Raw genomic sequence first — 12,834 nt, forward strand, 5'->3', positions numbered from 1 at the left:
TTCTCCAATTAAAAGACACAGATCAGCAGAATGGATAAAAAAATATGATTCACCTATACATTATCTACCAGAGACTCACCTTAGTTCCAAGAAAGCAACAGGTTGAAAGTGAAAGGCTGGACAAAGATATTCCAAGCAAATAAAGATAGTCCAGCAAAAAAAAAGAGCTGAGGTAGCTATATTAATACTGGACAAAACAGACTTTAAATGCAAAAATATTATAAGAAACAAAGAAAGACATTATATATTAATAAAAGGGAAAACCCACCAAGAAGAAATAAAATCATAAATATTTATGCACTTAACCAAAGGACACAACACATATGGAAAAACTGAAAGGAGTAATAGATGTCTCAACAATAACAGTTGGACACTTCTATACATCACTCTCATCAATAAACAGAAAATCTACAGATAGGATCAATAAGGAAACAAAAATTTGAACATGATAAATAAATCTAACAGATGTATATACAGAACATTACCCCACAAAATGGCAGAATATACATTCTTCTCAAGTACTCATGGATCATTATCAAGGACAAATCACATATTGGTCACGTTACATCACAAAACAGGTCTCAATAAATTTAAAAAGACTGAAATATAGCACTTCCTCTTTTCTCTGATCATAATGGAATGAAGTCAGAAAGAAATAACAGGTGGAGAACTGGAAATTTCACAAATATATGGAGGTTAAAAACATGCTACTAAACAATCAGTGGGTCAAAGAAGAAACTGCAAGAGAAATTAGTAAAAACCTTGAGATGAAATAAAAATGAGAACAAAATATACCAAAACTTAGGGGTGGCAGCAAAGGAAGTGCTGAGAGAAAATTATGGCCATAAGTGCCGACATTAAGAAGGAAGAAAGAGTTAAAATCAAAGACCTAACTGCATACCTGGAGGAGCTAGGAAAAGAACAACAAACTAATCCCAAAGCAAGGAGAAGGAAAGAAATAGCAAAGATTAGGACAGAAATAAATGAAATTGATCACAAAAAAATAGAATCAACAAAACTAAAAGTTCATTTTTTGAGCAGATCGATAAAATTGACAAACGCTTAGCTAGACTGACAAAAAAAGAGAAGATGCAAATAAATAACATCAGAAATGAGAGGGAGGCATTACTACTGACCAAAGAGAAATAAAAAAGGTAAGGGGATACTTACAACATCAATATGTTAACAAATTAGACAATTTGGATGAAAAAGACAATTTCCTAGGATCACACAAACAAACTACACTGACTCAGGAAGAAATAGAAGACTCCACAAACCAATAACAAGCAAAGAGATTGAGTCAGGCATTAAACACCTACCAGCAAAGAAAAGTCCAGGACCAGATGGCTTCACAGGTGAATTCTACCAAGCAATCCCAGAAGTAGGAAGAGAGAGACAAAATGAGGTAAGAGGATTTTGAGTGGAGGTAAAACAGAGAGGTGACACAACTGGTTAATTTTCTTTGATCTTCAAATGAAATCAGTAATTTTAAAAGTCTAATATACCCTAAGTATCTTTATTAGATATGGCATGTACAGGTAATACCATATCTTAAAATTTATCAGTCCTGCTCAAAGTTGTCCAAAACACCGAAGAAGAGGGTGTTAGTCAGAATTCTCTAGAGAAACAGAACCAACAGAAGAGATTTGCTAATATGAGATTTATAAAGGTGTCTCACACAACCATGGGAATGAAAGAGTCCAAAATCCGCTGGGTAGGCTGTGAAGCCGGTAGCTCCAATGAAGGTTCTGGACAAACTTCAAAGGATATGCCCATTGGATGAAGAAGGAGTAAAAGAGACTCTCTTCTTTCTTAAAAGCTTTCAACTGACAGGATTATCTTGCTGTGGGAAACAAGCCTTAGTTGATCCCAGATGTAATCAGCCACAGAACTGATTGATGATTTAATACAACAGCCTTCTGGTTTATTAACCAGCCAAATACCCTTGCAGGAAAGGTCAGGCCAGTGCTTGCCTGACCCAACAACTGTGCATAACCTCTTGGTCAAGTTGACCCCAGAACCTAACCATCACAAGGAAGGAGCACTACCTAATTTATTCCATGAAGCCAATATCACCCTAACACCAAAGCCAGATAAAGACACAACGAGAAAAGAAAATTATAGTACAAACTCTCTAATAAGTATAGATATAAAAATCCTCAACAAAATACTTGCGAATGAAATCCAACAGCACATTAAAAGAAGTATACACCATGATCAGTGGGTTTTATTCTATGTATACAAGTGTGGTTCAATACAAGAAAGCAAATTAATTAATACACCACTAAATTATACTAAAAAGGGAAAACCACATAATCACAGCGACTGACTCAGAAAAAGTCTTTTTCTTGTTAAAACACCAACATCCTTCCTTGATAAAAAACACTCCGAAAGATAGGAGTAGAAGGAAAGTTTCATAACATGATAAAGCGCATATATGAAAAACCCACAGCTAACATCAGACTCAATGGTGAAAGACCGAAAGCCTTCTCTCTAAGACCTGGAATAAGAAAAGGAAGCACACTTTCACCACTATTACTCAATCTTATACCGAAGTTTTAACCAGACAATTAGGCAAGAAAAAGAAATAAAAGCACTCAGGTTGAAAAGGAAGAAATAAAACTTTCACTATCTGCCGATGACAGGATCCTATATTTAGAAATCCCCAAACTATCTACAACACAGCTACTAGAGCTAATAAGTTCTTCAAAGTGGTAAGATTCAAGATCAACATGCAAAAATCAGTACTGTTTCTACATATTAGTAATGAACAATGTGAGGAAAAAAATCAAGAAAAAAATTCCATTTACAATAGCATCTAAAAGAATCAAATACATAGGATTGAATTGAATAAGGACGTAAAGGACCTGTATTCAGAAAATAACAAAACACTGCTAAGGAAATTAAGGGAGATCTAAATAAACAGAAGGACATTCTGTGTTCATGAATTGGAAGACTAAATATCGTTAAGATGTCAATTTCACCAAATTGATTTACAGAATCATGCAATCCCAATTAAAATTCCAACAGCCAACTGTGAAGAAATGGAAAAGCCAATTATCAAATTTATTTGGAAGGGTAAGGGGCCCCGAATAGCCAAAAACATCTTGAAAAAAGAGTTGGAGGGCTCATACTTCTTGACTTTATAGCATATTACAAAGCTACAATGGTCAAAATAGCATGGTATTGGCATAAAGATGGATATATTGATCAATGAAATCTAATTAAGTATTGAAATAGATCCAAACATTTATGGTCAATTGATTTTAGACAAGGCTACCAAATCAATTAACTGGGACAGAACAATCTCTTCAACAAATAGTGCTGGGAGAATTGAATATCCATATGTAAAAGAATGAAAGAAGACCCTTATTTCACACCATAAACAAAAATTAACTCAAAAGAAAACATAGGGAAACATCTTTAAGATCTTATAGTAAGTGGCAGTGTCTTAGGCCTTACACCCAAAGTACAAGCAATGAAAGAAAAAATAGAGAACTGGAACCCCCTCAAGACTGAAGACTTCTTACGTCAAAGGATTATGTCATGAAAAGAGAGCCTACTCAATGGGAGAAAAGATTTGGAAACCACAAATCTGATTATGGTTTAATCAGACTACATAAACAAGTACTACAACTCAGCAATAAAAAGATAAACACAACTAAAAAATGGGCAAGAGATTTGAACATTTTTCTAAAGAGGAAATATAAATAGCTAAAAGCACATGAAAGACACTCAACATCCCTAGCTATTAGGGAAATGAAAATCAAAACCACAATGAGATATCATTTCACACCTACTAGCATGGTCACTATTAAACTTACAGAAAACTACAAGTGTTGGAGAGGATGTGGAGAAACAAAACACTTATTTACTGCTGGTGGGAACGTAAAATGGAGCAGCTGCTGTGGAAGACACAAAGCTAAGTATAGAACTGCCAAGTGATCCAGCAAGTTCAGTAACTAGGTATGTTCTCAGAAGAACTGAAAGCAGGCACGCAAATGGACATTTGCAACTGATGCTTAATTTGTGCAAAATTTTGAATAAGGTTGATTGCAAATCTTTGGACATGGATAGAGGTGTGGTAGCACATTACTGCAAGTGTAATTAATAGTGCTGAATTTGTGTGTAATTGTGGCTGAAACGGGAAGTTTAAGGTCATGTATGTCCCTAGAAGGAAAACTAGAGAACGAAACATGGGACTGTATAACACAGTGAATGCTGTTGTGGACACTGAAGGTGGTTAATAGTACAAATGCAAGAATGTTTTTCCATGAACTAGATTAAATGTATGTCACTATTACAAGGAGTTATTAACAGAATGGTTATTAAAAGAATGGAAAGAACAAACCTAACGAGTTATGGACCATAGCTGACAGCAATATTATAAAATGCTTCCATCAATTGTAACTAAGGTACCAGACCAGTTTTAAGTTTCAATAATGAGGGTATAGTGCTAATGGGGTTTTTCCTTTTTTGCAGCAAAGAAAATGTCTAAAACTGATTGTGGTGTACAACTCTGTGGTTACACTGAGAGCCACTGGTGGTATATGTGGAATAGACTAATGGTGTGTGAATTAAACTACTTAAAAAAATTTAAAAGAAAAAAGGAATAAAGAAAGTCAGATAATAAGGTGGGAGATAAAAAGACAATGGTAACAAAAAATTAAGAGTGGATAATTTGGAGACTTGGGATAGTCAACAGTATAAAATGTTGTTCAACTATGAGAGAATTGTAAATACTTGTGAATTTGTCAAATGGATGCCAACAGTGAACCAAGGAGACGATACGAAACTATGCCAAACTGAGAAAAGATGAGTTAAACATGTAGATAAAGCACATACGAAGAACCCTTATTTCATAACCCCAAACAAATTACCTGTTCAAAGCAGAAGAAGGTGTATTCAACATATCCCTTATTTTTCGTTTTTTTCTCACATGGTGCTGCTTTATTGTTTTTGGTCTTTTGGGCTGAAGATTTGCTAGTTCCATTAGTTTGGTCATTCTACATTAGGAAGAAGTAAGGTAAAAAAAGATTTCCTTATCTAATGTAATGTTATTTCTGTGATTTGGGCCTAATAATAATTTATAATGATTTGTGTGGTATGAATATAACTTCAAAGTCATCAATTAAGATGTAATCAATTTGACAAAAACTCATATTCTAAATCTCCTTGCTGAAATTTCACCTTAACTTTAAGGAATTAGCAATTTCCTTCATTGCAATTTAACAAATTTTAAAGATAAGTTTCATTATAAACATTATTGGCTGCCTAAATAAAATACCTGCTCTTCCTGCCAAACATTTGAACAGGATAAACATAATAATATAATCTACATAACTTTATTACTCTATTTGATTGATATTCAAAAGACATTACAAATAGCAAAAATCCTTTGATTTAAATTCTAATTAAATAAAAACAGAAGTATTTTTTTTTCTTTAAAAGTATTTTTGGCATAATTGTTATAAATTAAGAATTATGCAAACAAGATAAACTACTTGAGAATAAAGTTTTCAAATACTATATTGAAGTAGTTTATAAATAACACTTAAGGAGTGATAGCTGATATGAACCACATAGCTTATCTCTGACAAAATTAAAGGAGTAATTAATATTTACAGTTCTAGGCATATTTGTATCTCCCACGGGATCAGACATAATGTTTCCACAGAACAAGAGGTCAAAACCACTCATTCCAGCTCTATCTCCTCAGGGTTACATTTGTGAAATTTGAAAGCAAAACAAACGCATATATGATTAACTCCAGGGGAGGGGATGAGAAGGGAGGAAAGATTGGGCAAAATAAGTTTTAAACCCTTTTTCCCCTAAATGGGGAAAAATGAAAACTTCTGCTATAAATTTTAAAGCTTCTTAACTATGGTACACCAAAATTTTTATGAACAAATCTAATTATAAAAAGCATGTCTATTTTCATAAATTGCATACCCAATAAATATTGGCTGATTAAAACAACATGTGCCATTTCTTATCTTACATTTCCAGAAGAAAACAGAGCACGCAAAGCTTGTAAGAAACATAAAACCAGACGCTGGTTCATGCAAATGCTTTGCTATCATGACTTAAGATAAATTACTTAAGGAATTCCATACTATATATATATATTATATATATCCTAAATTGAAATCTAATAATCTAATAATAACAATAATAATAAAAGTTTTTGGTCAGTGTACATATAGCATTTCTAATTACTATGAACATGTTTCTATAAAGTTCATAGAGAAAATAATTAACCCTATGCAATACTTTACATTATATGTGATTTATCAACAAGAGTCGCTTGTTATCAGAATTGTCAGATTGTTAATTATTTATATTCAAGACAGATATTTTCATTTACCCCTACTTTGAAATTTCAGCTCCACCTAAACAATTTATTGCTCTTTATCAAAATACACATAGACAGTCAAGGACAACCAAAATAACAGTAGTTTTGTACAAAATCCTACAGAACTAGGAGTGTGAGGGTAGTTCAGTAGTAGAATTTTGCCATGTGGGAGACCCGGGTTCAATTCCTGGGCCATGCTCATGCACTTCCTGACAAAAAAAAAAAAATCCTACAGAATTGCTCTAGAAATTATTTTGATGGATTACAATTCAGGGGAATGAGCTATGAAAACATGTATAACACCATAATCATCTAAAAACTTACGCAAAACTGAAAAAATTTTCCTTAGGTCTTGACAGCTAATTACAGATCTTAAACTACAGCTACTACATATACTTGAGGTGTCGGGGGCTGGGCACGGACAAATTCTCATGACTCCAAATTATGAAGGATTACATGCATTATATGCAAAGTTTATGAACAAAAGTTCCTTTCCCTCAATTTGTAGGTTTCTTGTCATCTAAATACTATTATTTGATAATACAAACCTCTGTCGGTCCTCATCATCACTACTTTCATATTCTGATTCTTTACTAGATAACTCCTCATCCTCGTCTGGCAAAGGGGGTTCCTCAGGTGGCTGAGGAGATACAGGTGGCAGAGGTGCATGCACTGGAATATAGTCTTCATACTAATTAAAAGAACAAAACAAAAATATCATGGCAATCTATGATGTTTATAAAAAGACAAAACATTTCCATTCAGATACTTGATTCTCATCTCTCTACACACCATGACATTAATTCATATATTCAAAACATATTCAGGGTATATCTGCTGTGTCACAAAACTTGTTTCTTCTTTCTTGGCATCCAGCTGGACTGACTTTTCAAGCCTCCCTCTGCAGTTAGATTTAGCCATGTAACAGATCTAGCCAATGGAATATAAGCATAAAAAACTCCCACACACATAATCTTCCCTTCCTTCCTGGTCTCCAGGCTGCACGCTGATGCCTAAACTTGAGAAGGTGTATGTTGAAGACAGCCCAGATCTTTTGAATGACCAGAACATTCCTCTGCCCTAATTTTGAATGGATGTGACCTAAGAAATAACATATTACATTAAGCTACTAAGAATTTGAAGTTTACTTGTTAGCAGCTAGCATAAATGTAAATAATATCCCTGCAAAGTATCAGGCACTGGATAGGTGCTGGGATTACAAAGAAGATTTATGAAGCTAATAGGATCTACATTAGAAAAGCAGCCAATCCCTTAAAGCAAATTATTTTTATTTATATTTTAGCACTCGAAATAATTTCTCATGGCTATTATCTATGAAAGTATGAAAAACACCAAAACAAATAACTAACTGTATTCATGAGCAGTCATAGCCTTACTATCTAAATTACTGACAGATTTGCACAGTAAATTCTAATAAAAATATTAGCAACCTTTCTTGTCTCCTATAAATGAAGCTCTATTTACGACAAAAATCAGGATAATGATTTCAGATAATTTAGTTAAATACAATTACATTCTAAGATAGCACAATATTTTATGCCACAGGGCTAAACAATAACACTGGCAGAAATGATGGCCTCTATTATCAAAAGCTTCTCTTTCATATCCTGGTTCTCCCTAACTTTCAGATCTCTACTATTATTATCACATTAATTCACACTTTTTCCTTATTTTCAGTGAACATCAGAGGTCAATGAGAAGCACTTGCATAATTTAGCTTCAACAGAGCCACTGAGGAAGAGAAATGTTGATCTTGGAAATGCTGGGAGCTTTCTTACCATGGGTGGCCGTGCAGTAATTGGTCCAAAAGGTGTGGGTAAATTCATTTTATTCATAAGATGAAGCACCTTAAAGAGATTTAGAACATTTAGAATCATACAGTATAAAATAATGGTTCAACTCACATCTTAAATCTTATACACTAAAACTTTACAATAGTATTCTTGATTAATTTAGCACAAAGGAAGGCCTACCTCTTGCCTTTATAATTCCAGGATGATACAAAAATAAGTTACAGGTATAACTCAGAAGGTTCGCCTTCCTAAATGTTTCTCAGCTCTACAAAGACAACTATTCCCACTATTCAGAACAGACCCTTGCAATGTAAAAACTAATGAAATGTTTTCATATCTTTTTCTCTGATGCTTATGAAATTATGAAACCCAGAACTACACAACAAAAAATAATCATCATCTGCATTTTTTACTTCAAAGACATATATCATCTTTCATCAGCTGATATTTTCATACATTTGCTATGGAGTCCACTATGTCATTTCATAGACATAGACATTACTAGAACACAAGTTCTAGTTAAACGTGTAGTCTAAATTTTCAAAGAATTACCAGAAGTTGAATTTTTCCATTAGCTTATCTTCTTTAGCATTCACTTACACCAGTTTATTAAATCCTTTACTTGAAATCCTTTACAGGAATATTTCATTTCCCTGAAAATACTGTAAAATCATTTCTTCCTTTATAGAATTAGCTTAATATTATTATGTATAACTATGACACTTAACATGGAAAATAACTGTATTAATTTATACAAGCATTTGCTTTTAGGAGAATAAATCATATTCTTCTTACCTGTACATAGAATTTAGGCACACTTGCTAAGGCATTTACTATGTTTGCTAGAATTGTGCTCGAAGGTGGTGGATACATATACTTGAGGCATGAATTCAGAGGAAAAGTCAGCCTAAAAGAAAACATTTAAAATGCTTATTACTAAACTTTAATAACTGTTTCATATTGTGCTGATTTGAAATGATGTATGTACCCTAGAAAAGCCATGTTTTAATCCTAATCCCATTTTGTAAAGGCAGCTGTTTCTTCTAATCCCTATTCAGTATTGTATGTTCGAAACTGTAATTAGATCATCTCCCTGGAGATGTGATTTAATCAAGAATGGCTGTTAAACTGGATTAGGTAGAGGTGTGTCCCTACCCATTTGGGTGGGTCTTGATTAGTCTCTGAAGTCCTATAAAAGAGCAAACATTTTGGAGAATGAAAGAGATTCGGAGGGAGCAAGAATGCTGCAGCACCACGAAGCAGAGAGTCCACAGCCAGCAACCTTTGGAGATGAAGAAGAAAATCGCCTCCCGGGGAGTTTCTTGAAAAAGGAAGCCAGTAAAGAAAGCTAGCAGATGAATCTGTGCTCACCATGTGCCCTTCCAGCCAAAAGAGAAACTGTGACTGTGTTCACCATGTGCCTTCTCATTTGAGAGAGAAACCCTGAACTTCTTCAGCCTTCTTGAACCAAGATATCTTTCCCTGGATACCTTTGATTGGACATTTCTATTGATTTGGTCTAACTGGGACATTTTCTCGGCTTTAGATCTGTAAACTAGTAACTTATTAGATTCCGCTTTTTAAAAGCCATTCCATTTCTGGTATATTACATCCTGGCAGCTAGCAAACTAGAACATATATCAATAACTCATTTCAAGTGACCTGATAAAATACAAAATTACTCAAATGATACAATATGTACAAATACATTAAAAAGAAATTTCTGATGCATTAAAGAAAAATAAGATATTTCTTATCAGAACTTACATTACAGCTCTGAAAATTTTAGAAATGCATTCTGACTAGAAAGCAACAATTAAGCTTTTATAGCTCATGATATTTAAACAACACATTATAAAAGCACATATTAAAATATTCTTATTTTTAAAATTATCACAGTTGCATTATTTATATATACACAGAACAACAAAAACAATAAAACAACAAAATACAGTCAAACAAAAATGCTAACCCATGGTTTGGTGCAATTCCACTTTCTATTGTTAAACAACCAAAATCTTTCTTTTCTTTATCATCTTCTACAGGGTCATCAGACCTAGAAAACAAAGAATCAAAGCTGATCTCATCTTTAGAAATAAAGTGAAAAACTGCATAGAGAAAAAACAAACTATCTTTTTAAACATGGCATACAAAAATAGTTTCATAAAAAATAAAACTTCCAAGCATTTTTCAAGCAAACATCAATGAAAAGAAAGAGAAGCAGTAATTAACCTTCACTGAATACCTTCTATATTCCAGACACTATACAAGGTACTTCACATTTTCAATTACTCTTCACAACAACCCTACGGGGATGGCATGATTATTCTCAATGACCAACTTAAGAGTTGAATTACCTGGAGGGTTTGTTAAAACAAGACTGCAGGTGCCTTACCCACTTTCCACCCTAGCCCCAAGCTTCTGATTCATTAGGACTGGGTGATTTGTATAAATTGCTCAAGTCCCATAATTGGCATTTCAACAAGACACCAGGTAATGCCCAATGGTCCAGGAACCACACTTTGAGAACCACTAGTACAAAGCAAATCTGTGAAGGTTATATAACTACAAAAAGTCACAGCTGGAAAACAAACAGTTTTCATTTCAAGTCACATCTGTTCATGACACCTTGCAATCTCTAACACAAGGAATTTATACCAGTTATTTTTCCTCCACTTCAAGTCAAATGCTTTTCACCCTATTTCCTTCCCACTTTACAATGATTAATCTGAAATATGAAATTAATACTCAGGTTTCTCACTGAAATTAACTGATAGCTAGAAGCAAAGCTATATATATTTTTCAAATGTACTAGATTCAAGAGAGAAATGCATCATCTACTATGATTCAAATTATTTACTTGCTAGCCTGAAAACAATCCAATAACAATACAACTGATTAAAAACTTCAAAATATTCAGAAAATCTAAATAGCCACATACCTTTTCTTTTTTTCATTGCCTGAAGAGGGACTTGGGGAGTGAACATGATCTTGCTCTTTTGCAAATTCAACAACTAAAGTATGACCTAAAAGTTTCAGTTGATGGAGTCTTGTCAATGCCTTCAATTTTAAGAATAAAAGAGTAAAAAAACAAAAGATAATTGTACCAAAAATCACTGAGATATCACATTCAAAATAATCTATACATTTTCTTCTTCACTACTCTTAGCATTACACTGGCTATTTCTTACTCATTTCTACTTCTGAGATGTTAAGCCTTTATTACTTATTCTAGAAATCAAATCTGGTTTTAAATCCAACTCTCTGCCAATTCCATCTGTACCCAGTCAGTTGAAAATGGCTAGAAAAACACACATAATAAAACTGCCTGGTCTCACTTTAAATCACGACCACAAACACAAATCTGAAGGTGGCCCTTACTGATGTCACACAATCACATTACATACTTAGTTCACTTTCTCTACTAATCTCTTTGAGAATATTTTTTTAATAAATGGAACTGTAGGCCTTAACTGGAATTATAATTTTATTCTACAATCTTTATATATCCTTATATGACTACTTTATTATTCAAAACTTGTTGACATGATGCTTGTTTTAACACATTTCAATAATTTTCAAGTCCCTAAATCAACACTAGACTCTTATTATCAGTGAACCTTTAATTCACCAAGAGTTCATCTAAGCTGAACTGCTTCAACTTTGTTCCTCTCAAAACAAACATCATGCATTCTCTTATTTTTAAGGATTTATGGCTTCACCTTTTAGTGTTCCTCTCACAGGAACTTCTATTCTTGAACATTTCTCTTCATCTGCTTTCTTAATCTATCAGTTACCAATATGCTCAAATGCACTATAGCTTAAAAACTATGTCACTAGTAATACCCTCTCATCTCTTCCCTTCACTACATTTCCAAACACACTTCCTCTCCTCCAAGTTAATCCTAAATCTACGGCAATGTGGTTTTCATTACCATATAATTTGTCACTTCTTGTGCTGTATTAAAAGAGTATGTACATTGAAAAAGAACTTCCCTATACATTACAAAAATATATATAATGTAAAAGTCTTTCGAAATTCTACCTTTAGAGATAGACACTTTTCACATTTTGTTGTATAATTCTGCAAAATTTTTTCTAAGCACAAAATAACACATATACTATTAGTTTTCAAAATATCCAAAGTTTGGCAAATTCATTTACATACTCTGGGTCATTTTTCTCTATAAATACACACTCATTTACCTCACTCTCCAATAATAATTCAGTGTAGGGATATACTACTACTTATTTTATCCCTTTCCTGTACTGATGTGTATTTGGGTCATTTCTACTGTTTCACAATAAAAAGTTCTTAATTAATAGACCGTGTTCACTCCTTATTTTGTGTCATCACAGGATCTCATATTCTTAAAATTATCTTCTCTTTGCATCCATGAGGTTTTTGCTTCTGGTTCTCTTACTTTCTTTTAACTGCTGCTTCCCAGTTGTCCCCTTGTTCTTTTTCCTTTGGGAAATCTCATCCACTCCCCTAGTTGAAGAAACTTTACATTCTTGACCCTGTCTCAGCTCTAGGCCCATATTTTTAACAACCAACGATAAAAAAACAACTAAATATTTCTACAAAAATAGTCCACTGCAACTCAAAGTTAATAGATGACATTTGTCTTCATTATCTACCTTTGTAAATATCCTCTTAATACT

At 33.4% G+C, this 12,834-nt stretch overlaps 1 protein-coding gene across 10 annotated transcripts in view; it reads right to left on the reverse strand.

Annotated features, from left to right (window-relative positions):
• The window catches only part of RNPC3 (RNA binding region (RNP1, RRM) containing 3), a 40,669-nt gene that overhangs the window by 24,908 nt on the left and 2,927 nt on the right, over positions 1-12,834 (reverse strand). For all 10 annotated transcript variants that reach the window (XR_013159244.1, XR_013159245.1, XR_013159249.1 and 7 more), the window contains exons 3-8: positions 11,111-11,229; positions 10,142-10,225; positions 8,965-9,076; positions 8,155-8,223; positions 6,904-7,046; positions 4,881-5,006 (exon numbers count right to left, since the gene is read on the reverse strand). Coding sequence is in view for 3 of the 10 variants with exons in the window: in XM_077120082.1 (XP_076976197.1) it covers positions 4,881-5,006; positions 6,904-7,046; positions 8,155-8,223; positions 8,965-9,076; positions 10,142-10,225; positions 11,111-11,229 (653 nt within the window). In the remaining 7 variants the exon portion in view is untranslated. The remainder of the gene's footprint in view (positions 1-4,880; positions 5,007-6,903; positions 7,047-8,154; positions 8,224-8,964; positions 9,077-10,141; positions 10,226-11,110; positions 11,230-12,834) is intronic.

Source organism: Tamandua tetradactyla, chromosome 11 (assembly GCF_023851605.1).
Source record: "Tamandua tetradactyla isolate mTamTet1 chromosome 11, mTamTet1.pri, whole genome shotgun sequence".
Classification (NCBI taxonomy): Eukaryota; Metazoa; Chordata; class Mammalia; order Pilosa; family Myrmecophagidae; genus Tamandua; species Tamandua tetradactyla.